Below are 20,885 nucleotides of genomic sequence, written 5' to 3'. Positions count from 1 at the left end.
ACCCATATTTATTTATTTATAAATATGCAGTGACATAGAATGGGTCTCTCGGGTGCGTAGCGCTGGTTACTGGTAAACAGCGGGATTGTGGGTGTAGTAGCCCGGTCTACCAGCAGGGCACGTGATAAGCCGGGGTAAGGGATGTAGGGTAAAGGTGACAGAGGGGACACGTGGGGCGAAGGCCCAGAACCTTCTGGTAGGTTCCAGAAGGGGGCGTGGCCGAGGGCGGAGCCAGGCCACGCTGGGGAGGATAAAAGGGAGGCCCCGACGCTGGGTCGGGGCTGTCGTTTGGAATGGAACCAGTCGTCTACGCAAGTCTTCGTCGCCGTCTTCACCTCCTCGGCGTTGTGGGTCAGGCCGTGTGCCGGCTGTCCTGACCCGTGTGTAGTTCTCCCCTGTACTGTGGAAGTGTAGAATAAACGTGTGTGCCTCCTACTATTAGTGTCTCCGAAGTGACTCACTACACATATGTACACAACTATTTCAGTCCTCTATCCCCTTCTGGAAGATGATTAGAGTTTACATCAATTACTCAGTCATTATGAGCTAAAATACACATGTATATCCGCTGTGGACAAGCAAGTGCACATTCTTGCAGAATGTCATGATGCACATATAAATGCAGACTTCTAGATAATCATAATGGAAAAGATCCTCCATTCATGACCAGACTGTCAAAGCAGGTGGTTTAAGCAAGCACCTATTAAGGTTAGCACAGGAATATGCATGCCCAACCGCATTTGCCTCCACAGCACCAATGCTGACCACAGCACCATGTCATCTTTGTGGAAAGCATTTGTATTGTGGTTAGTGCATTGAACCACATTCCAGTGGCCTGGGATAGATTCCTGACCAGGAACCTCATTGGTACTAAGCATGCAAACCTTGTCCCGGCATTGGCTGGCTTCATTCGGTCATATCAATATGCACCTTTGGTATACGGTTGACCCCACATTGCAGCTATTAGCCTAAAAAAAACCCCTGGAAAAATGAAGTTGTAAACTGACATTAATACAGAATGTGTAACACGCACATGTGGAAACACTGTAGCGTCCGGTGCAATGTGTTCAAGGTGACTCATTTGAAGAGCATATCGGATCCAAGTCTTCCCCGCCGTCCTTTGAAAAAGCTAAGTATGCTGCCCGAGCATTTATTCTGCTTCCCCGGCTCCCTCAATCTCCTCCTAAATCTTTTATCAAAGTGATCTGGCACAGGGCATTGCTTATTTTTCCCTGTCCTCCCCCCCCCCCCACTAAAAGAGAAGGTTTCGGGCGTCCAGGAGCCAAAAAACATCAGTGTTTGTGGACAATCACTCATCCACTCATGGGTTGGGAGTGCACATAGCGAAACGAGCAAAAAGTATACAGACGTGGGGCTGGCTGTTAAAAGGCCTTCCGCCCAACGAAATGTTTGACAGCACAGAAAGCAAGTGTAAAGTAATAAATACGGGAACATTTCAGAGGTTTTTTTCTTTACACGATTTACATTTCGCTGTACCTTTAAAAAAACAAAAAACACAAAGAGAACTTGAGACCCATTCGAAACTCGAGTAACCCGATTTGGCACGAATGTGCAAAGGCCAGATGTTGATTTCTCATAAAGCTGTATTATTTAGCTGTTTCCTTAGACTCTAATTTTGCGGTTTATTTTCTTCATATTTTGGCAAAGCTGGAGATTAAAATAACCCTACGAAATTGTGCTGGTGTTATAATTAAAGGCCAACCCAATAAATAATCAGGTATCAGCTGGAATATCCACAAAATCTCTTTAAACACGTTTGCTGCTACTATTTTAAGTAAATTACTCAAGAGCTCCTTTAATGATCGCAAGTAAATTAAGTGAACACATAAATCATTCTAAACAGCCCCTGAAAGCATACATTTCTTAAAAGCCGGTGAGGTCATTGATCGTCTGCAATGATCACTCGACTTCTACTTTTAATCTTGCTTGAAAAGAAAAAGGCTAAGGTGCAGCCCTTCAATTTTTTTCTCACGTCACTGCTAACAGAACAACCTCCAACATGTGACCTTTCTTGCCAGTCTCAAAGTATAGACGAGGTTTTAACCTTTTCTGGCAATAATACAGGACGCGTTAAGATGTTCAAACACCGAACAGAAACCTTTTGCAAGGAATCATGTCTGCATTAACCACACGTAATTGTGGTGAACGTGCAAACAAAAAAACATGCTCCGGTAATACATTTGCATTGTCTTTGAAACGGATTGGTCTACACCAGAGACAGCCTTCTTTAGAGACAGAACGGACTCCACTAAAAATTAATAATTGTAAAGACCTTCTGGAGGGTATTCGGCGTCCTCTTACACGCTGGCAAGACGTCTTGGAAGAGGTGGGACTGCCAACCGTTTACTCCACCACACGCGACCATAACTCCTGGGTAGACAGGAGGCGGGGGATTTTAAGAAACTTCATTATTTAATATAGCATGCAACACCTCATATCACAATATATAGGTCATTTATAAAATATATATATACCACTGAGGTTAAATTTCGCCTTGAAATGCCCTGGTGTAAAGGGCACTGCATATTTGAGAAAATGAAATCTAAATTATTATTAGAAACGTTATATTTTCAAAAGTTTATGGTATAATTGAAATCCTGAACATATAAATGTATGGTATGCCACTCCATATATTTTCCTTGGGAAGATTGAAAGCATACTTGAATCCACTAACGGCAGTGCTAGTTTTGTTTGCTTTGGATAACCCCCAAAAATTAGTAATTTTATTTTGCTTTCTTTCTATTTGCAATGGCATTTAAGAATTCCAACGAATGCCAAAGTTGGAAGCGGTTCGTGTTCAGCAACAAGTAACTAACAGCCAAATATGAAGGCCACACACTTAATTTTTATTTGTAAAAAAAAAAAATGTTTTCCGGCCAACACGGTGATTTATAGTATTTCTGCCACCACTCAGGTGGAAACGTCACCACCACAAAATACCCCACAAAGCATCCTCACAAACCACCTCCACCTCACAAATTGTCCAGCCCCTGGGCTGTGAATGAGCCTCTGTGCAATGTGTTTCCTTTGGAGTTATTCGTTTAATTGAGGTTACCGGAGAGAGATTGAAACCAAAGCACCCCAATGCCACTTTACCCCGAGATTGTGTTCCCAACGCCTGGGTACGCCGACACGGCCAATGACGCTATCGACTTTGAGCGTTCGCACATCTGTGACAAATATTAACTTGAATTCCTGCCGAGTAAAATGCCACAATTAGATAAATAAATATCGTACACTCGGTGAAAAGTAGTCGAGGGGCAGCTCTTGAAATGTTCTTGCTCAAGGCCACTGCTAGCTGCAGAAAGCTCCCCCCCCCCTCTCCCACCCCATAGTGGTTGCTTGGCCTACTTCTTACATGCCGGCCAGATGTTTGAGAAGAGCTGGGAGGACCCACACCTTATCCCCACTGCAAGCGACTTGCCGATCAACTAACTTTTGTGTATCCATTTATACTGCTGGCTGGACAGAGGCGGGAGGGGGTTTTTTAAGGAACACATCAAATCGGTGACCTCTGGATTGCAAGTGCAGCATGTTGGGTAAGCAATCCAGGTCAAGGCTACATCCAACCTAAAGTAACTACAAAAACAAAGAATCACATGTAATTTGTTTACATTAATTCTATAACAAACAAAACGTGTGTTTCTGAAGCTAAACTCAACAAGCGGACAAAAAAAATTGGACGTGTATTTTTAGAAGATCCAGAAATTTGGCTTCTGCAGCTTTGCACCCAGCGAGAATGCTCGGAATGCATTGTTACTGTGCTTGCTTGCAGTCCCACCAAAGGTGATTAACTTGTGGGAAATTATATCTTGAACAGGTGTTAGTCAAAATCCCTCAAGTGTTGGATAAGGTTACTCCTTTCCTTCGGGTTTGTCTACAGAATGAAAATCCCCTTGAAATCACTTTTAATAGAGCCACTTTTAATAGAGTAATTCGTGTGTGTTTTGGCACAACGTGGGGAGGGGTGGCATCGTAGTTCGCTCACTGCGCTACGGCCCGATGACTCGAGTTATATCCCAGACCACGGCTAACATCAGTGGTGACTGATATTCGTATTGGGCTTCTCCTAGGTAGACTCAGACGTAAACTAGTACCTTACGCAGTGTGTAAAAATCAGCACTGGTGAGACAAAGGTGGCTGGGTGTGGTAACGGTCACACCAGGCCCTCGTGTGCCATTCAATGGCTGAATTGGTTCTTGCGAACAGCACATGCCCCCCGCAGCCCATGCAGATGATACAAGAGATGTGTACGTGTTTATTGGTGCGACATAGCACGCAGGTGGTGTATTTGCCAATCACTGAAGTCTTTTGACCCATAACGCCTGCATATTTCTTATGGCACACCATCAAATATGTCTGCACCACCCACATGTCCCTACAGTACACCTAGTCTTCCACAAGTGTTGTGCTAAATTACAGCTGCTGACTATTGCTGCGTGTTTGGGGGGGGGGGGTTAAATTTGGCTTAATTTTGGCCAACCCCATATGTATCCAAATTAACTTGGGTCTCTCTTGTGACCTATGGTCAGACACATCATTTTCAAATCCACCAGGCCGTGCTCTGCACCTAGCCTGGTACAGGCACTGCAGTGATAGTAAAAGGTACCTGCGCATGACGGCTGCATTGTACGTTGACTGTGAATGCTGTGTAACAGTAATCGGCGTAGAGTTTGGTCAGCGCCTAATTAAACACAACTGCGACGACTAGGGCGCCAATGTCAGGAGCGCCTGGTATCTGGTTCCTCACCCACATCAACCTGGCTCAAAATGTAAAGCATGAAAATTACATGATTACTTTAAACTTTAATAGAACACGAAACGTCAGCGCGCACTTGTTCTATTAATATCCGAGCGGCAATTAGAATGGGGCTTCGACAAAAGCACAACGCTGGCATGTCCTCTGGTCTAACACCGTTTGAGACTAGGCTCCAAAGAAAGCTGTATCTGGTGTGGACCAATTAGTTTTAAGGACAATGCATATATTATCAGTGTTTTTTGTTTGCATTCTGACCACAAGCATTGTGGTTAATGCAGACACGATTCCTTGCAAAAGGTTTCAGTTTGGTGTTTGAACATCTTAACACCTGTTTTGTTGCCAGAAAAAAGTGGAAAAACCTATTATCAGGTTTACAGTCCCTTTCTAAAAAAGATGTTATGAGTCACTACAGCCCTCTGCTCGTGCACATCATGAGCCATTAGTTGGTGCGTTGAACAGTGTGAATGTGAGGTTTTGGTGAGACAAAAAATTTACCCCACCAATGTCATCTTTCGTATGAAACTTTGATCGGTGATCAAATATATTTTGGTCACTGAATTTGAAATTCCGAATGAAACCACTTAACTATTTAAGACAGCCCGTGAAAAATTGTGCCTCCAATTAGTGACTTGGCACTAATTGGTCACATGCACAAATTGGTCACATGCACAAATTGGGCACTAAACCCGGCACTTAATTTGCACAAGCACTTTCCAAACGCAAGCACCGAACGTGGACATGTAATCCTAATAGCGCTTTACTGCTCTAATTAACACTATTTTAAAAAAAAACACGTAAAACGGACGCATTTGAGCAATATTTACGCGCAAACATTACCATAAAACTAGCCGGGAGCGAGCTGCGCCAGGCCGGGGAGGAGAGGCGGAGGCCGGGAGCCTCGGCAGGTTTGTAATGTCTGCGTCAGAGCCACTGGGCCAGAGCTGCCAACACCCTGGGGTTGAATCTATGCAGGCACTTGTGATTAAAAACTAGATTATCGGCCCAATAACTTAATTAAAAAACTTTCAGATTAAATTGGTGTAGGCTGCATGTGGCCTTTTCCAGTGGTAAAGGTAAAGCTATCGAGCGACATTGCTGAAGAAGCCGACTCCTTAAACGATGTGGTGGAGACAATCATGAAAATGCTGATGTGTGTATGTAGGAACTTGTTTCGCACTGTACATAGCCAACAGTGCTAATTGGAGGTGTGGGGGAAGGAAAAAACAAACTAAACACATAAAGCAGTTCTAAAGAAATGAGTTTTCAATCTAAATTATTTAAAAGTGCATAGCTCCAGTGACTGATAACGACAAAAGTGAGAATGATGATAACGATGATTGTGCTGGTCATCACAATGGATGTCGATGACGAAAGCAATTCCTCTGCTCGTGCCGATTTACGTTCATAACGACGACGAGTGGCAACGACGATGGCAGCGAGGGTGCCGATAAGGACGCCGACCGCTCGACGAGAGAGAGACATGGTCACTGGTGACAATGACAATAAACGATCTATCTATCTATCTAAGACGGCGTCGCACCGACGACGAACAAGAGCCGGTGCTCGGTCCCCGAGCGGGGCCAAGCACCGGGCGACTATCCCCCCCCCGCCCTCCCACCCAGAGCGAGCCGCGTTGCTCGGCGCCTCGTCTCACCCTCCAGCTCGCCGCATCTCGCCGTGAAGATTCGTCCGATCTCTTGCGTGTCCGCCAGGCGGGCCCGCATCACCGCGGGTTCCCCGGGGCCCTCGCCCTCCTCGCCCGGCCCCGGCCGCAGCCACGGGGGGCCCAAGGTCGCGCCATCGCCGCCGCCCGCATCCGCGTCGCCGTCATCGCACTGCTGGGCGGACAGCAGCTCCAGGAGGACCTCACGCGCCGAGAAGGAGACCACTGCATGGACACGGAGACAACGCGAGGACACGCGCGCGTGAGAGTTTGATTGTAATTTGCGTGGTGGTTCAGGGTTAACCCGCACTTATTGCTTTGGACGATGGTAAGAGATCGACAAAAGGGTGGAAGCTTGTGAAGTGGTCGTGGCAACACCACTGCATGGACGCGGAAACGAGGCGAGGACACACGCGCGCATGTCCGCGCGCGTGTGTACGTGTTTGTTTATAATCTGCTTGGTGGTTCAACGTTAACCCGCACTTATTGCTTTGAATGGTGGTAGTAGATCAACAAAAGGTTGGAAGCCTGTGAAGTGGTAGTGGCAACACTACCACAAGTGCTGTTCATGATGGCCAGCAGCAAAACATTGCAAAATGTGCCATAATTTCCAACAGCAGGCAACCATGAGCAATAACACAAACAAAACATTTTCTGAAACAGTGCATGCCTCCATTCAAGATGTATACCATTAGAATGCATTCAAAGGGTCCCATTTGGAAACGTTGTCCACCAAATAAATGTAGTTGTAATGCACTTTTTTGCAGTAAATAGATTATTCGACCAGCACAATATTTTGAAAAACTGTCTAAGAATGACCGACGATGGAAAGTTTATTGACTGCTAATGGCAACATCAAACATCTCTGTGTGCGGGGTGACAGCACAGCTGAGCACAGCTGTATTTCAGTTCATAGTGCACCACGGGAGAGCCCTCTACGCCATGACATTTCTTGCGATGGTAAATATCAAACCAGCCGAGATATACAGGAAGTGTTATCTACACAGTTCAGTGAAAGGCGTCACTCATGCACAAGTCTGGGGGGAGGGGGGGGGGGGTGCAAAGGGTGAGATGAGAGTCAGCAAAAGGTTATGAGAACGAGAGAGCAGATGATGTGCTGACCATGGCTTCACACCCGTTCACGAGGAACGTTTTGGCGTGACAACACCGATGTGACCGAGGTCCACACGTGGCAGGGGACCTCCTTGAAAAACCGGGATTCATTTGTTTCCGCTTTACTCTCAAATCGTCTCGTGGCATGTGCCCAGCGGCGGGGAGCGCATATCAGAGGTCGCAACCGGGTACCCGATACCCGTACCCTAGCCGATTCCCAGCTACCTGTACCCGGCCGGGTACGGGTACGGATAGCCGTTTGCGACCCTGGTGCGGCCGGGTACGGGTAGGCCGTGAGTCACTGGTGAGTAACCGTTTGTCACTCATTTCGGGTAGGGTACGGGTACAGGTAGGGAACGAGTACCCATTTGCGACCCTGGTGCGGCCGGGTACGGGTAAGGAATCAAAACCCGTTTGCGACCTCTGGAGCATATGCCACCTGTTGCAGGGATTCGCAGTTAGAAACCCCGGAGAGGTCACCTTTGGTTGCTGCTACTGCTGGTGAATCAACCATGCCGATAAGCGTCGTCCGCCGCGCAGTGGACGGTACGGATTCGGTCAGGACTCGTGAAAAAAAAAGGAGCCATCGTGTGCCAGGGTCATGGTCTAAAATTGCTAAAGATTTTAATTACCTGCAAATTACTCAATTGGAATTACGCATCGTAACGCAGAGCACAATCACTCCTTACTAATAAACTACTACAGACTGTTTACGAAAACATAGCCATATGCCTCGTGCTATACGGATGGCGCTAATACGAAATAAACTAAATTATTTACTCTGCCTATGGATAATGCAGATTAACGCCGAATCACAATCAAACGCGAGTAAGTTACATGTCAGCAGAAAGACAAGGGCACGCAGTACTTTACGACGTCAAAACGCACGAATGCCGATGCCTAAAGGCTCAAAGCCAAACTGAAGTATTTTTAGGATTCTTATGGTTCATTTCAATGCCTGAGGCCTAGACAGACTAAAGCTCTAGATTTGAAGCTTTCGTGACTGCAAGAATTATTAGGTTTCAATGTAAATGCATGGAGCTCAGACAGCCAAGGTAAGATGTCTTTCAATATTCCCAGGGCTCGGTGCTGGGTACGAAGCTCACTGAGGAGTATTGAAGCCACAATTCCCATGAGGACCCACCGAATCGTGCAGGGATTTATTTGAGTATATTTTTTCTCGCAAAAAAGTCATCCCGAGACTCAACACTGAGAAGGATCCTGTCCAGGACACAGTATCTGATGGTCTCCTTTTAAATTCTGACTTAAAACTTTCGTGACTGCAGGAATTCATATTCTTTGGTTCTTTCGGTAAAGTCACGTAGATAGAAAAAATAATAATAAAAGTAAATAAAATAAAAACTACGACGTTTTGATCACAACGATCGAAACGCCGTAGTTTTTGTTGTGATCAAAACGTCGTAATTTAGATTTTATTTACATTTATCATCATTATTTTTTCTATCTACGTGACTTTACCGAAAGAACCAAATGTCTCCTTTTAAATTAGATTTATTTCTGTGGAAGAAAACGGGAGTGTCAAAAAGAAAATTAAAAACCCATGCCCCTTGGAAACCTACTGCATCCTACAGGCACCTCAATGCCCTCCTGCAGGCGAGCGTCTCGGATACATGAACGTTCCATCGTTTGCGTCTTCCACCAACCCTACGTCCAAATCGTTTCACCACAGGCAAGCGATTCCACGCCCGGCTAAAGTCTTTCAGAGTCGTACACAGATTAAGACGTAACCATTTCCCATAACCGCTCTCACACATACACTGCCATTTTAAATGAATGCCATCAAAACACATTGCGAGGGACCCACTATTCTGCTCTTTTGCCGGTAAGATTATTAAAACCTCCTGTGTGACATACATAGGAAAGGAGACTCAAATAATCCCCAGTCTGTTGTGAAAGTATTCCTCCTTGTATATTCCCTCTGTAGCCTTCCCTTTACATTTTACAGCCACATCCTCAAGCAGGGCCGGATATGATAAACGAGAATAATTCCCAATCAGCAACGCCATTAAATCACTTCACAACTATAATGGGCCCTACAACATCCCCCCGTTAGTCGTACTTGCGGTCAAGAAAACAATTTCTGTTGCATTAATCTTTCCTTGGGGCTCTTTAACCTCAATTCAGGAATTGTTTCCATCATTCTCCTCCACTCGCTACACACGCACGCACAAAAAACCCATGTCATCTTTATATTATTTTTTTTACTCTGATTTATACTACCCATGAACCATGTTGCTTTGTATTTTCTCCATATAATAAAACCCCAGGTCTCCGTTGGGCTCACCACCTGCCTAAATAGAGGATATGCCTGGCGAACAAAAGATTCCAATTAATGTGTGGCGAGCAAGACTTAGAACTGAAATTAAAAAAATAAACATTAACGTTGAAAAAAACATTTTATTTACCTTGCTGAAACCAAATAGCCAGACTCACTAGCAGTTGGCCTCAGCTGGCCTCACACTAAAACGCTCGGGGGATCTTGAATGTTAAAAACTCTTATTTTAAACTCCTATTAACATGCACATGAGCCTTGGTGATGCTTCATTAACGACAGTTAGTTGGTATAAAAACAGTTCACTTGTTCCTTAAAAATTGGACAGATGCTAATTGCCCATGACCGAGCACTTTTTTTCCTTTACCAAGAAGGCACGTGAGATGTATGTGAGAAGGTTAAAGTAAAAAGTAAATATATTTTATAACAACGGTTGTTTTATTTCACTGTTCCTCTGTTGAGTGTATTTTGGACACATTTCATAACTGTGGACAAATGCCCAAATTTACCGCACTCAGTGTTCTTGATCCTTAATGTAATGACTTCATGGTACGGTTTTGTGGCATTGCAATTTAAGCAAGGCCGACTTGAACTTGAGTCAAGTGACAGGTTCGTTTTTTTCCATTGCTGTCACTTGTTAAATCCATCCAGCGAAGCCTTCACACAAAACATATTTCGTACTTAAATTGCTGCCGTCGGAAAAAATTAAGAGTTAAGTGACTGATTGACCTCGGTGACTGCTTGGATTTTCTCTCCTTCATGCCACCAAAAAATAAAGTCTCACATGATACAGCTCCTCATTGCAATGCAAAGTGCAATGGATTTCACAAACCACCATTTGCGAAAATTTGCCATGCACGCAGTGGCAGAGGTTGACAATCAAAGTCAAAGTGATTTCAATTTAAAAGTGAAGTGAATTTCTACTCAAATGAGCACTGGTGCAGTGCCCTGTGCCAGTGGTGGAATTTCCATATTCCTATGGCGGGGGTGAGTCTATCCATAGGACAACCACTGTTGACTGGCTCCACAAAGTGGTAAACATTTCATCAACCCTGAACGGATGGGCTGAGTCAACCCCCCAACCTGGATTTTTAAATCCTTTATATTAAGTTCACTTGCTTGCTTGCTTGCGCGCTTACGACCGTGCAAATCTTTCGGTCGTTTTTTAACCCACTTCCCGTGATCCAATCGAGCTGACATTTTGCACACAGACTCGTTGAGCGTGACAATTTATTTTCGTGAAAAAAATCCAAAATTTTACACTTTTTAGGAAAAAATAAATTACATTTAATTACCAATTGCTTAATGGTGGCAGACAATCATCTGACCCATAGGTGGCAGCAATCTCAAGCCAGAGGACGAGAGGACTCTAGCCGCCACGCATATAAAGGATTTATAGTGAAAAACTTTGTTTTTACGTGTTAATTTTTTTTTCGTAACCTTGTGCTTTGTGAGCCACCTGCTCTACCGCTGAGCCACCTGGTTGCTGAGATCCCAGTAGTTGCAATCGGTTCATCGCAATGAAGAGTAAGCAGTCGAATTCACTGTCATTGGTGAGTAGAATATTCTGATGGCTGGCAAAAGCATTTAGTTTCATTCCTTAATAAGAAATCACCTCCGATTTGCACGGTTGGCTGTGTATGGTGCGAAAGAAGTTCAACATACATACATTAATTCCAATGTAATTGAGTGCCTTATGCCTCGTCAAGAAGCAACTTAATCAAACAATCAAGCACCTTTACCCACTGAACTTAACTTAGCCACATCCGAGTCATCTTCTGCAAAACCAGCTTTTTATTCCGTGAAATCAAATCGACAATGCCCCATATTAAACTGAATATACCGTACACGGCCAGCCATAAATCTCCATCAATTCTCCATGCACCGCATTCATTATTACCCTCCAAAGCACGGAGGCAATATATAACTCTTCATGTGTGGACCTCGATGCTTGAAAGGGAAGGCAGGAAGAGACGTGAGCAAGGCCTTGTCCGTGAATACGACCTGGGCTGCAGGGGGAAACTTCCATTACACGGCTGGGTGCCACTGCGAGGAAGTGGTCGTGGCCACCCGTGTATGCAGCTGCTGCGCCGGACACCAAGATGCGCCGAGACCCTGGGGCGCCCTAAGCTGTGTCAGCATCTGAGATTTAAGACCTATTTAATTGTCATTTGGCAGGATCGGCTAAAGAGGGAAGAAGAGGACACGGTAAAACAAAGCACTGCCACCGGTCGTAACGGAAGCAAGGAATATGACAAGGCGATACGTTGAATCAATACGTGATCACTTACTGCCCTTTGTTAATCCACTGCTCGATGAAGGCCTCCCCACTTTGTTTTTTTTTTTATCAGAGGGGTCGATAGACCATGCCGGCTAGTACAGGTTAATGAATGGAGAGGGCTTGGTGATTAGCCAAGGCCATGACTCGAAGTCGGATGGCCAAGGTTCAGAACTCAGTGTGCACCACCACTACTCCCCAGAGATGTAAACAGTGATGTTAAGCTTCCATATAGTCAATATCACCATAAAAAAAAAAAAGAGTCATTGGCCAGTGCTCATCTTCTTTACAGATCATGCATGCCTGCAGTGGTGGAAATTCCACAATCCTGGACAAGCGCTGTTTGTTGACAGTCTTAGCAGGTGGTGCTCATTGTGCCGACGCTGGAGGAATGATTATATTATTGGCTGAGAGCCGAGTCGTCCCTGGACGGGAAGTCAACAGGGGATTCAACTCGCAGTCACATGACCGGGGAGCACCGCTGTTCCACCAACTGGGCCATGGCTTCACTACCCACATGCAAACATTCTTATTGAAGGACGCTCAATACCCATGACTTGTGACATTCCGCCCTCCCATAATACGATGGGCCCCTTACAATACAGCGGTACGCAATATATCGCTTTGCGCCGTGAGCTTTGTTGGAATAAAGACGCCCGGGTCGTGGCCGAGCAATCATGGCTTCTGGATTTATAAATCACGCGTGAGAAGAAGTCCCGTGTCTCTTTCACAGCAGAGGCCAAGGCTGCTCAGTTCGAGATGTTTTAGAACGCAACGGTAACCTTGATCCATGCAAACGTGATTATCTGCACACATCCCTTTGCCCTGCAGCTCACTAGACCCAAAGTCACCTGCCAGTATAACCGGCACTATGCCAGAACATGCATGCACTCTGGGCCCCAATGCTGATGCTTAATATAATAGCACCCTCATAGAATTCCCTTGACATGCAATCTTAGGTCCACAGACCATGCAAGCATTTATTTTCATCAGGTCTTGGCAGACAGGGCTCACGAACACAAACACCTGGTGGCTCTGGGCTTGTTGGGGCAGGCGGTGGAATCACCGGGATGGTGGTCTGGCTCCGGGATTCTTATTACAGGCAGTAAACTCACTGGGATCTTAGCTGGTCTCTGGGCTTCTTGCAACAGGCAGTTAAACATTATGCCCTGGTGAGCACTGTATGGTGAATGTTCCCTTGCCACAGTATGAATGACATAAGGGATAATCCAGGCTTCTCAGTAAGCGACACTTCCCGTAGAAATTCCGTAAAAAAAAAAAACCCCAAAAAATCCCCCGGAATGCCAATGGGGCCGAGAGGGCCATTCTCAATCGTGATCGGGCGTCACCGCAAAGCGCTGCGGGCGCGGCCTGTCCCGCTCCCGGGGACGATGAGTCGCGCCTCCGAGCGAGAGGCACCGGGAGCCAGGCGAGCTCGCAGCTTCGTCTCAGCCGAACCCGGCCAGACGTGCGGCGCGCTAAACCGCTGCCGCACGACAGTGCCACACCTCAAGTCGCTTACATAGAGAGACTTTTTTTTACTAAGGACGTTGTGTTTAAAAAGAAGTCTAATTGTAAATAATACAGCACAAGAGTTCATAGGTCAATAGCTTAGCCACCTTAGGCATGGCACTCTAGGTACTTATGTTGCTTGTCTTAGAGGGCATTTGGTAACAGGGTAACAACAATTCACCACCGCCGTGGGTGATTCAATGATTCGTCGTGCTTAAGGGTCCAGATTCAAACCCTTTGTTTCACATTACGTTGAATGTAGCGGCCCCCAGTGGCTGCAGGGTTCACGCGAACCCATGGCGGATAACACACGCGCACCTAAACATGCCGCACTTGGAATGGGAAGCTTAAGAATCAATATCAACATAAGCGAATTGAAGCGTCGTTGCGTCAAGCAGAGCCAGGGATGACTGCACACGCTCGTAATCTCGAACTAGACGCGGCCATGGTCAGCCGTAACGACACTAAAATTCACGGCACGCACCGCCCAGCAATACAACCACTTGCTGCTTGCGATGGCCACGCGGGGAAAGGGGGGGGGTCTATTGATTGCGTGACCAGGGGAAGACCCTCGCTGAGTCTCTGGAGGTGATCTCTTTGCTACTCGTTACGGTTCGAATTACGTGAAGCAAGACAGCGTCTGGCCATACGCAAAGTTCAATGCATTGACTGAAGTTAGAGCAACCAATGTGAGAATTGGTCCCGAACAGACGGGGCAGACTTGCACGTGTCCACTCATTTATTCACACGGCGAGCTGCCTCGCAAAACGATCGGCGAGCTCCGACTCACGCCTCCACCATTTAAAGGATGCCGCAGTCGTGCATCAGCATCGATAAAAACGGGGCTGTGAAACATCAATTCCAGTCAGGCCGGTGGTGGGTTTTTTGGGGGGGCAGCCATCACTTGCAAACTTCAAAATGTTTTGACCGTGTGTGTCATTCCAAGAGGAGAAAAGTACCGTAACAGGAATTTTTATTTTATTTCTCCATTCACGGGGGGGGGGAGGCGGGGGGGGGGGGGTTAATGTATTTTTCTAAGAGTTTATAATTTTTGTTAGAAAAATTATTTACTTATTTTCTTTTACGTTTTCTCTCATTATTCATTTCATGGGCTGGTGGCCGACTGCGCACCACCCCCTCGCACCCCCCCCCCCAAGGCAAACACGCGCTCTCATCGAGGGCACGTCGTGCATGCTCGCAACCCGCCCTAGGGTAATTCATCGCACGCTATATTACTACGGGAGTCTTGGGAAGTGTGGAAATTCGAGCACCTGGCAGGAAGTCCCTCGGGGAAGCTCTGGGGGAACTGACAAATGTGGCAAGCGAGGGGGACGGGGAATTTCGGTTTGGTGGGAAAGCCTGGAAAGGCCGCTAGCAGAGCTACTCTGAGTCACCTGCAGTTGTGCGAACGCGCGTGTGTGGAATATTCATTAGCGTCTCAAGAAAACAAACACTTGTACGTATGAGGGATGTGTTCTGGACTTTCAGATTAATCCACAGAATCTGAAAATTAGACGTAAGAAACTTTGGATGATTTAGAAACAAAAAAACGTGTTTTCGTATTATCTGAAAATTTCGCGTCGCAGGTTTCTCCTATATAAAAGTGGTGTCGCGTGACATCCCTTTTGTTAGCGAAGACACATGAGATTATCACAAAATGTGGACAATTCAAAATTCTGAAGGCGAAAAAAAAGATGCAAAATTTACCGTCAAAATCCGGAAATAATTTATTTGCTTAATCCAAAACTAATCTCTCGTGCGCACGTATGTATTGTAGGTGGGCAGCGGTGACTTGCTGGTTGAGCACACTGTGCTATTATCTCAAAGGCGTCGGTTTAGGACGACATCAGTGGAGATGTTGTCTGACCATGATTGGGGTCCCTCTCATTCGGTTTGCGAAGCCCCAAATGAGTCATTGGTGCGATGCGATGTGCCGATGTGAGCAAGAGCGACAAAGGAGACAGGAGCTGACCCTCCCATCCTTATAGACCACACTATCCTTATATAGGTGCTTGCTAACATCACTTGCAACAAGAGAAAAAAATTATATTTCAAAATGATATATTTGTTGCTATTATCCTGCTATGGCTACATGGAAACGTTGCCACTGGCTTACATTTGCCAATAGAAATGATGTAGCCAGTAGATGGCTTCAGAATAAATGAACACCTACAAGTGGAATTTCCCAAAACATTCCAATTCAGGACTGTCCTGAAAGAGTCGCGCGAGTCAGCGAGGCTTCTCTGGATAAATAAATGGCGATATTATTACGTGAAGTGAATGAAAACACTTTGACTTCTGAGTACAAACAATGTCACTTTGCATCAGCAAGAGTTACCGTCAGGAGGCAGTCATGGTCTATTTATTGACTGATTTGGTTATACCAATCACTTCTAAGGGTCACAAGGACAAAGGTCAACGTTCAGGCAGTGCAATAAGAAAGCTCGCCCAAGATTCCGGAACCCAACAGCAGACTTCTTGCCTTAATTTCGAAAAGAAAACAGCACATTTATGATCCCTCTTCGCTTAACAATGTCGCACTTTCTCTTCTGTCTCTCTATCCCTCGTAATAAAAATAAACGTAACCGAGGCTGTTCTTATCAACATTTTTACACATTCGCTTGTTTTTCAAAGGAAAAAGGTGGGGGGGGGGGGGAGTTCTCAGAACAACGGCACTGTAGAATTTCGTGGAAACAAGAGTGTAAGGTTTAAACGAGAGAAAGAAAAAAAGATCTCCCTACGCAGAATTCAACAAAGAAAGCTGGTGCCGTGTGCTCCCTATGCGGGCAGCAAGGCATGCTGGGATACGTCAGTGCAGAGGCGTACAGCTGCTGCAGACACTGAACAGGAAGGCTCGCGGTGGAGGGCGAGGGAGCGATCGACTGCACTGCTGCACCCACACACAGGGATTCACCTTTTACATCGAGGTTACTGTTTTTTTTTTACACGAGCGCATGGCGGAGGCCGCCACGTGAAGTCTTTCGCGTGGAACGCGGAGAAATGGAAAACACGAGGTGTCAAGATGTTCATACACCAAGTGGACACCCATTATCACATGGCATTAAAAGTCTGTCTTACCCACAACATGTTTGTGGTAAAACATGCAAACAAAGGTGCTTTGGCAATGTATGCATTAAATTTCGATTTAAAGCTTTCGTGACCGCAGGGATTCATCTTCTTGGTTCTTTCGGTAAAGTCACGTAGAAGGATAAGAATTTTTTATTATTTTATTATTTTCCTTCTACGTGACTTTACCGAAAGAACCAAGAAAATGTATGCATTGTTCTTGAAACCGATTGGCCTACACCAGAGACAGCCACCTTAATGGCCTTGTCTCAACACTGTTAAGGGGCAAAGAATGCCAAAAGGCGACAAGCACAAAGAAAATGTGAATAACAAAACATGAATCGCTCGGGTCAAGCAGATATTAGCGGACAGCGTTCGTGCGAAATTTGCGGCGTCGGGGAACAACACAAAGTGCACACCTCTCTGTGGGCAAGTTATCGTTAGCCCATAGACCATTTGCAAAGAAAATAGAAGAACTTCAGGAGGCCGATTGACACAAACTACGTGTAGTTACTAATAGGGGTTTCCCCCTTTTTTCTGGCAACAAAACTGACACCTTTTGCAAGGAATCATATTTACATTAACCACAAAACCTCTTTTTTTTGCATTTGCATTTGACTGCAAGTATTGTGGTTAATGTAAACATGATTCCTTGCAAAAGGTTTCAGTTTTGTTGCCAGAAAAAAAGGGGAAAACCCCTATTAGTATATTTGGGTACTGGCAAAAGAGGTCCCATGATGTAGCTGCTCACCCCGAGCTCTCATTACTCTGGTAGTGCGTTGTCTTGGAACTGTGCGCCTTTTAGCGTCATCTGGTCGAACACCATATGAGACGAGGCTCCAAAGAAAGCTGTCTCTGGTGTGGACCAGTTTCAAAGACAATGCATACATTACCAGAGTATTGTTTTTTGTTTGCATTTGACTGCAAGTATTGTGGTTAATGTAAACATGATTCCTTGCAAAAGGTGTCAAGTTTTAGGTGCCAGAAAAAGGGGAAAAACCCTATTAGTATATTTTGGCACTGGCAAAAGAGGTCCCATGATCTGCGTGTAGTGGTGTACACGCAGACATAGGAGGGGCCCGGATGACTCAGGAGTCAGAGCGCTGCTCCAGCAATGCCGAGACCCGGAGTTTGAACCCAGAAGGCCACCACCTTGGGTTCTTCTCAAGCGTGGCAAGTTGATTGCCTCGGCCCAGTCACCAATGAGTACACACAAAGAAACCGCTATGCGTTACATTTAGTTTTTAACTTAATTTGGCTTGCTCCAGCTCTAAAACAGAAACGTTTCAGTTTGACTGACGCGAAAAGAAAACCCTATTTGCGGGGCATTAAACGGCGTGCCGCTCCTCGTGTACAGAGAGAGGGGTCTACTTGAAGCGACGCAAGCAGTCTGGCGTGACGTCACCTTACGGCACCGTTCTTCAACGCAGGGCGATGCGCTGTTCGCTGCGGAGTGCAAAACTGAGATTTCTTCACCTCGCGAAATCACGCTGATGGCGCGAGTGTACGATCCAGTGGAACCTCTCTTAATGACGACCCCTGTTAACGATTGAACGCTTAACGACGGGTCTCCAATGTGTAGTGTATAGTGTAGTGTATCGTGTAGTGTATCGTGTAGTGTATAGTGTAGTGTATAGTAATGTACATTAGTTTATAGTGTAATGTATAGTAGTGGTGTAGTGTATAGTAGTGTAGTATATAGTAGTGTAGCATATAGTAGTGTAGCGTATAGTAGTGTAGCGTATAGTAGTGTAGTGCCTCCATAGAGCCCAATGTGTTCACTTACTGACCATTCCCCTGTTGTAGGTACAGTAAATTTTAATTAATGCATTGATTAACCATGCTATCTTTACTATAAAGTACGTTTTCTGGGTGAAAAAGGGTAACTTTCGATGCTAAGAGGGATTCTACTGTAATTGCACTATATTTTTGAGAGGAATACATACGTTGAAAACAATAACACAAACAAAATCTTACCTTTTTTTACCTAAAAATCAATAATACACACGTGCACAGAAGTCAACTGCGCAAAATATAGTTTTAAATATTCAAGTTGATTCACAAGCGTGCCCACACACACGCATAAAATATATAGTTTCATTAATAACGTTAATGACAGCAACTTATGCCGAGATTATTTTTGGAATGAACATTGAATAGAGCCATAAGGTGAATCAGTGTTAAAAGGTCATGCAATAGCATGCGTCACTATGGCACGTGGTGACACGGCCCAGATTAATTAACTTAGCAAGCGTAACATTATTTAAACGGCTTACATGGAACCAGATTTAAATTAGTACCTCCACGGTTTACCCAGATTGTAAATTCTTTGCATTAACACACTTAACTGCACGAACCCAGCCAGGCAGTGGCCGACCATCACCCATTCACCTCAGTCTGGCCAAACGTCTAAATAGGAAGTCGCCACTTGAGCCAGAGCCAACGCAGAAATTAAAAGGAACTACAATTAAAATAAAATCTCCTCAAAGGAAACCACATCCGCATATGGCTAAACGTTCAACAGCTGGAGTTGGCTGGCCGCGTTTTTTTCCCCTCTACTACCAATTTCCTCGAGGGCTCGGAAGACAATTCTGGAATTTTGCACAGCCGAGGGACTCTCAATCTCCGCGTAACGCAGCCAAATGGAGGCCCTCAGGCGAGCGTGGCCGCTCGTTGTGCACGGTTGGCTCTGCGCGGTGCAAAAGGAGTTCAACAACGCATGCCGCACGTGCAAGGTGAGCTGCGCTGCACCCAGCAGCTTCCCTTCACCGAGATCACCGAAACAATCTCATCCAGGCACCACAGGCTTCAACCAGACCACCCACAGAAGCGATGGTGAACGGTGCACTCTGCACAATTGGCAGATCGAGGTATTCAGCAGTGTCAAATAAACCAATCCGTTTGTGTGCAGGTACTAGGTAGATAAATACCACTGCAGGAACATTGAAAATTGGCAAAGGACAGGAAAGGTCTTCGTTTAGCAGTGGACTGAGCATAGCCGATGGTCAAATAAACCACGCAGAGTTTCCGCAGTTTCTCCGACGTGTTTTCGGGTTGTACCGCGTTATGCCGAACAGGCGGAACAACCCGAAAACCCATCGGAGAGGATGGAACCAGTCTGGATAATGCAATGGCTTAAGAAGAGTGACAGCTTCTCGAGGTGTGACCGCTTGCATCATGAGTGTAGTGAATGAAGTCACCACACCTGGCAAGACTCTTGCAACACGGAGTACGATGTGCTTTTTTCTTTTAAAACAAAAAAAAACGCTTCCTTCTCTTGCCCTCTCGTGACATCATTAACAGATGCTCGTTTTCACTTTGAAGCAAACTTTCACGCGTTTGCTACGCATGGCGAATTCATCCAGGGGTGAGAGACGCATGGCGTCATTGCTGGGCTCCGGCCAGATAAAACTGCAGTCTGAAGCAACCACCGGCATCATGTGTCCATCAATTATAATCACTTTCGACCGCAATTCACATTGTTTATAATCCGCTTCCGCGGGTATCCTGTAGGCAATTAAAGCTATTTCAATGACCAAAGGAACACATTTGCACGGTAACCTGGCCGCGGGATACGTGCGTAAAAGGCAGTGGCGGCGGTTGCCTGCAAAGCAGCGAGACAAGCCTCAAGCTTTGGTGTCTGCAAGGCAGGGCCGGCAGGCAGACGCGAGCTATGTTTGGACGCGGTCCAAGAGGCCCGTGACAGCAGACATGCATCTATACGATTTTAATTCAAGGCCGGACGTGAACTCCAGGATCCCCAGATATTAGGGGAGGGACCCGGCTCTCGGAGGTCACGCGGCCGAACACGCCAGGGTACCCCCCCCCCCCAACTCTCAAGTCAAAATTGTCATGCGTAACGCAAACAAGTGCACAGCTGTTTGTCTAAGCGTGCTCTTGCACGGCTTCTCGTAAGAACGCGACTTTCTTACTGCAGTGATTCCCTGTGGAAAAGGGGGCCATTATCGGCGACTGTGAGGCAAGACTTTTACGAAAGTTTTGCTCGCTGTCACGGTGAGAAAATACGCCCTCAAAAGGAGTTTGATAAAAAAAAATTGTCCGCGCATTTTGACAGCACAGCAGGACCATCGCCACAGATTAGAAAGTGGCGTAAGAACGATGGAAGATTTGCGTATTTATATACATGTTTTCTCAAAACGAGCTGGTGAAAATAAATCAG

At 45.8% G+C, this 20,885-nt stretch overlaps 1 protein-coding gene across 1 annotated transcript in view; it reads right to left on the bottom strand.

Moving 5' to 3' along the window:
* Positions 1-20,885, bottom strand: part of LOC133349518 (sarcolemmal membrane-associated protein-like) — a 217,781-nt gene that overhangs the window by 66,048 nt on the left and 130,848 nt on the right. Inside the window, 1 exon segment of the mRNA XM_061563044.1 lies at positions 6,435-6,668. Within this exon segment, the coding sequence (XP_061419028.1) occupies positions 6,435-6,668 (234 nt within the window).

Source organism: Lethenteron reissneri, chromosome 30, assembly GCF_015708825.2.
Source record: "Lethenteron reissneri isolate LAM-NWPU_2019-01 chromosome 30, ASM1570882v1, whole genome shotgun sequence".
Lineage (NCBI taxonomy): Eukaryota > Metazoa > Chordata > Hyperoartia > Petromyzontiformes > Petromyzontidae > Lethenteron > Lethenteron reissneri.
This window is presented reverse-complemented; position numbering and strand designations above follow the sequence as displayed.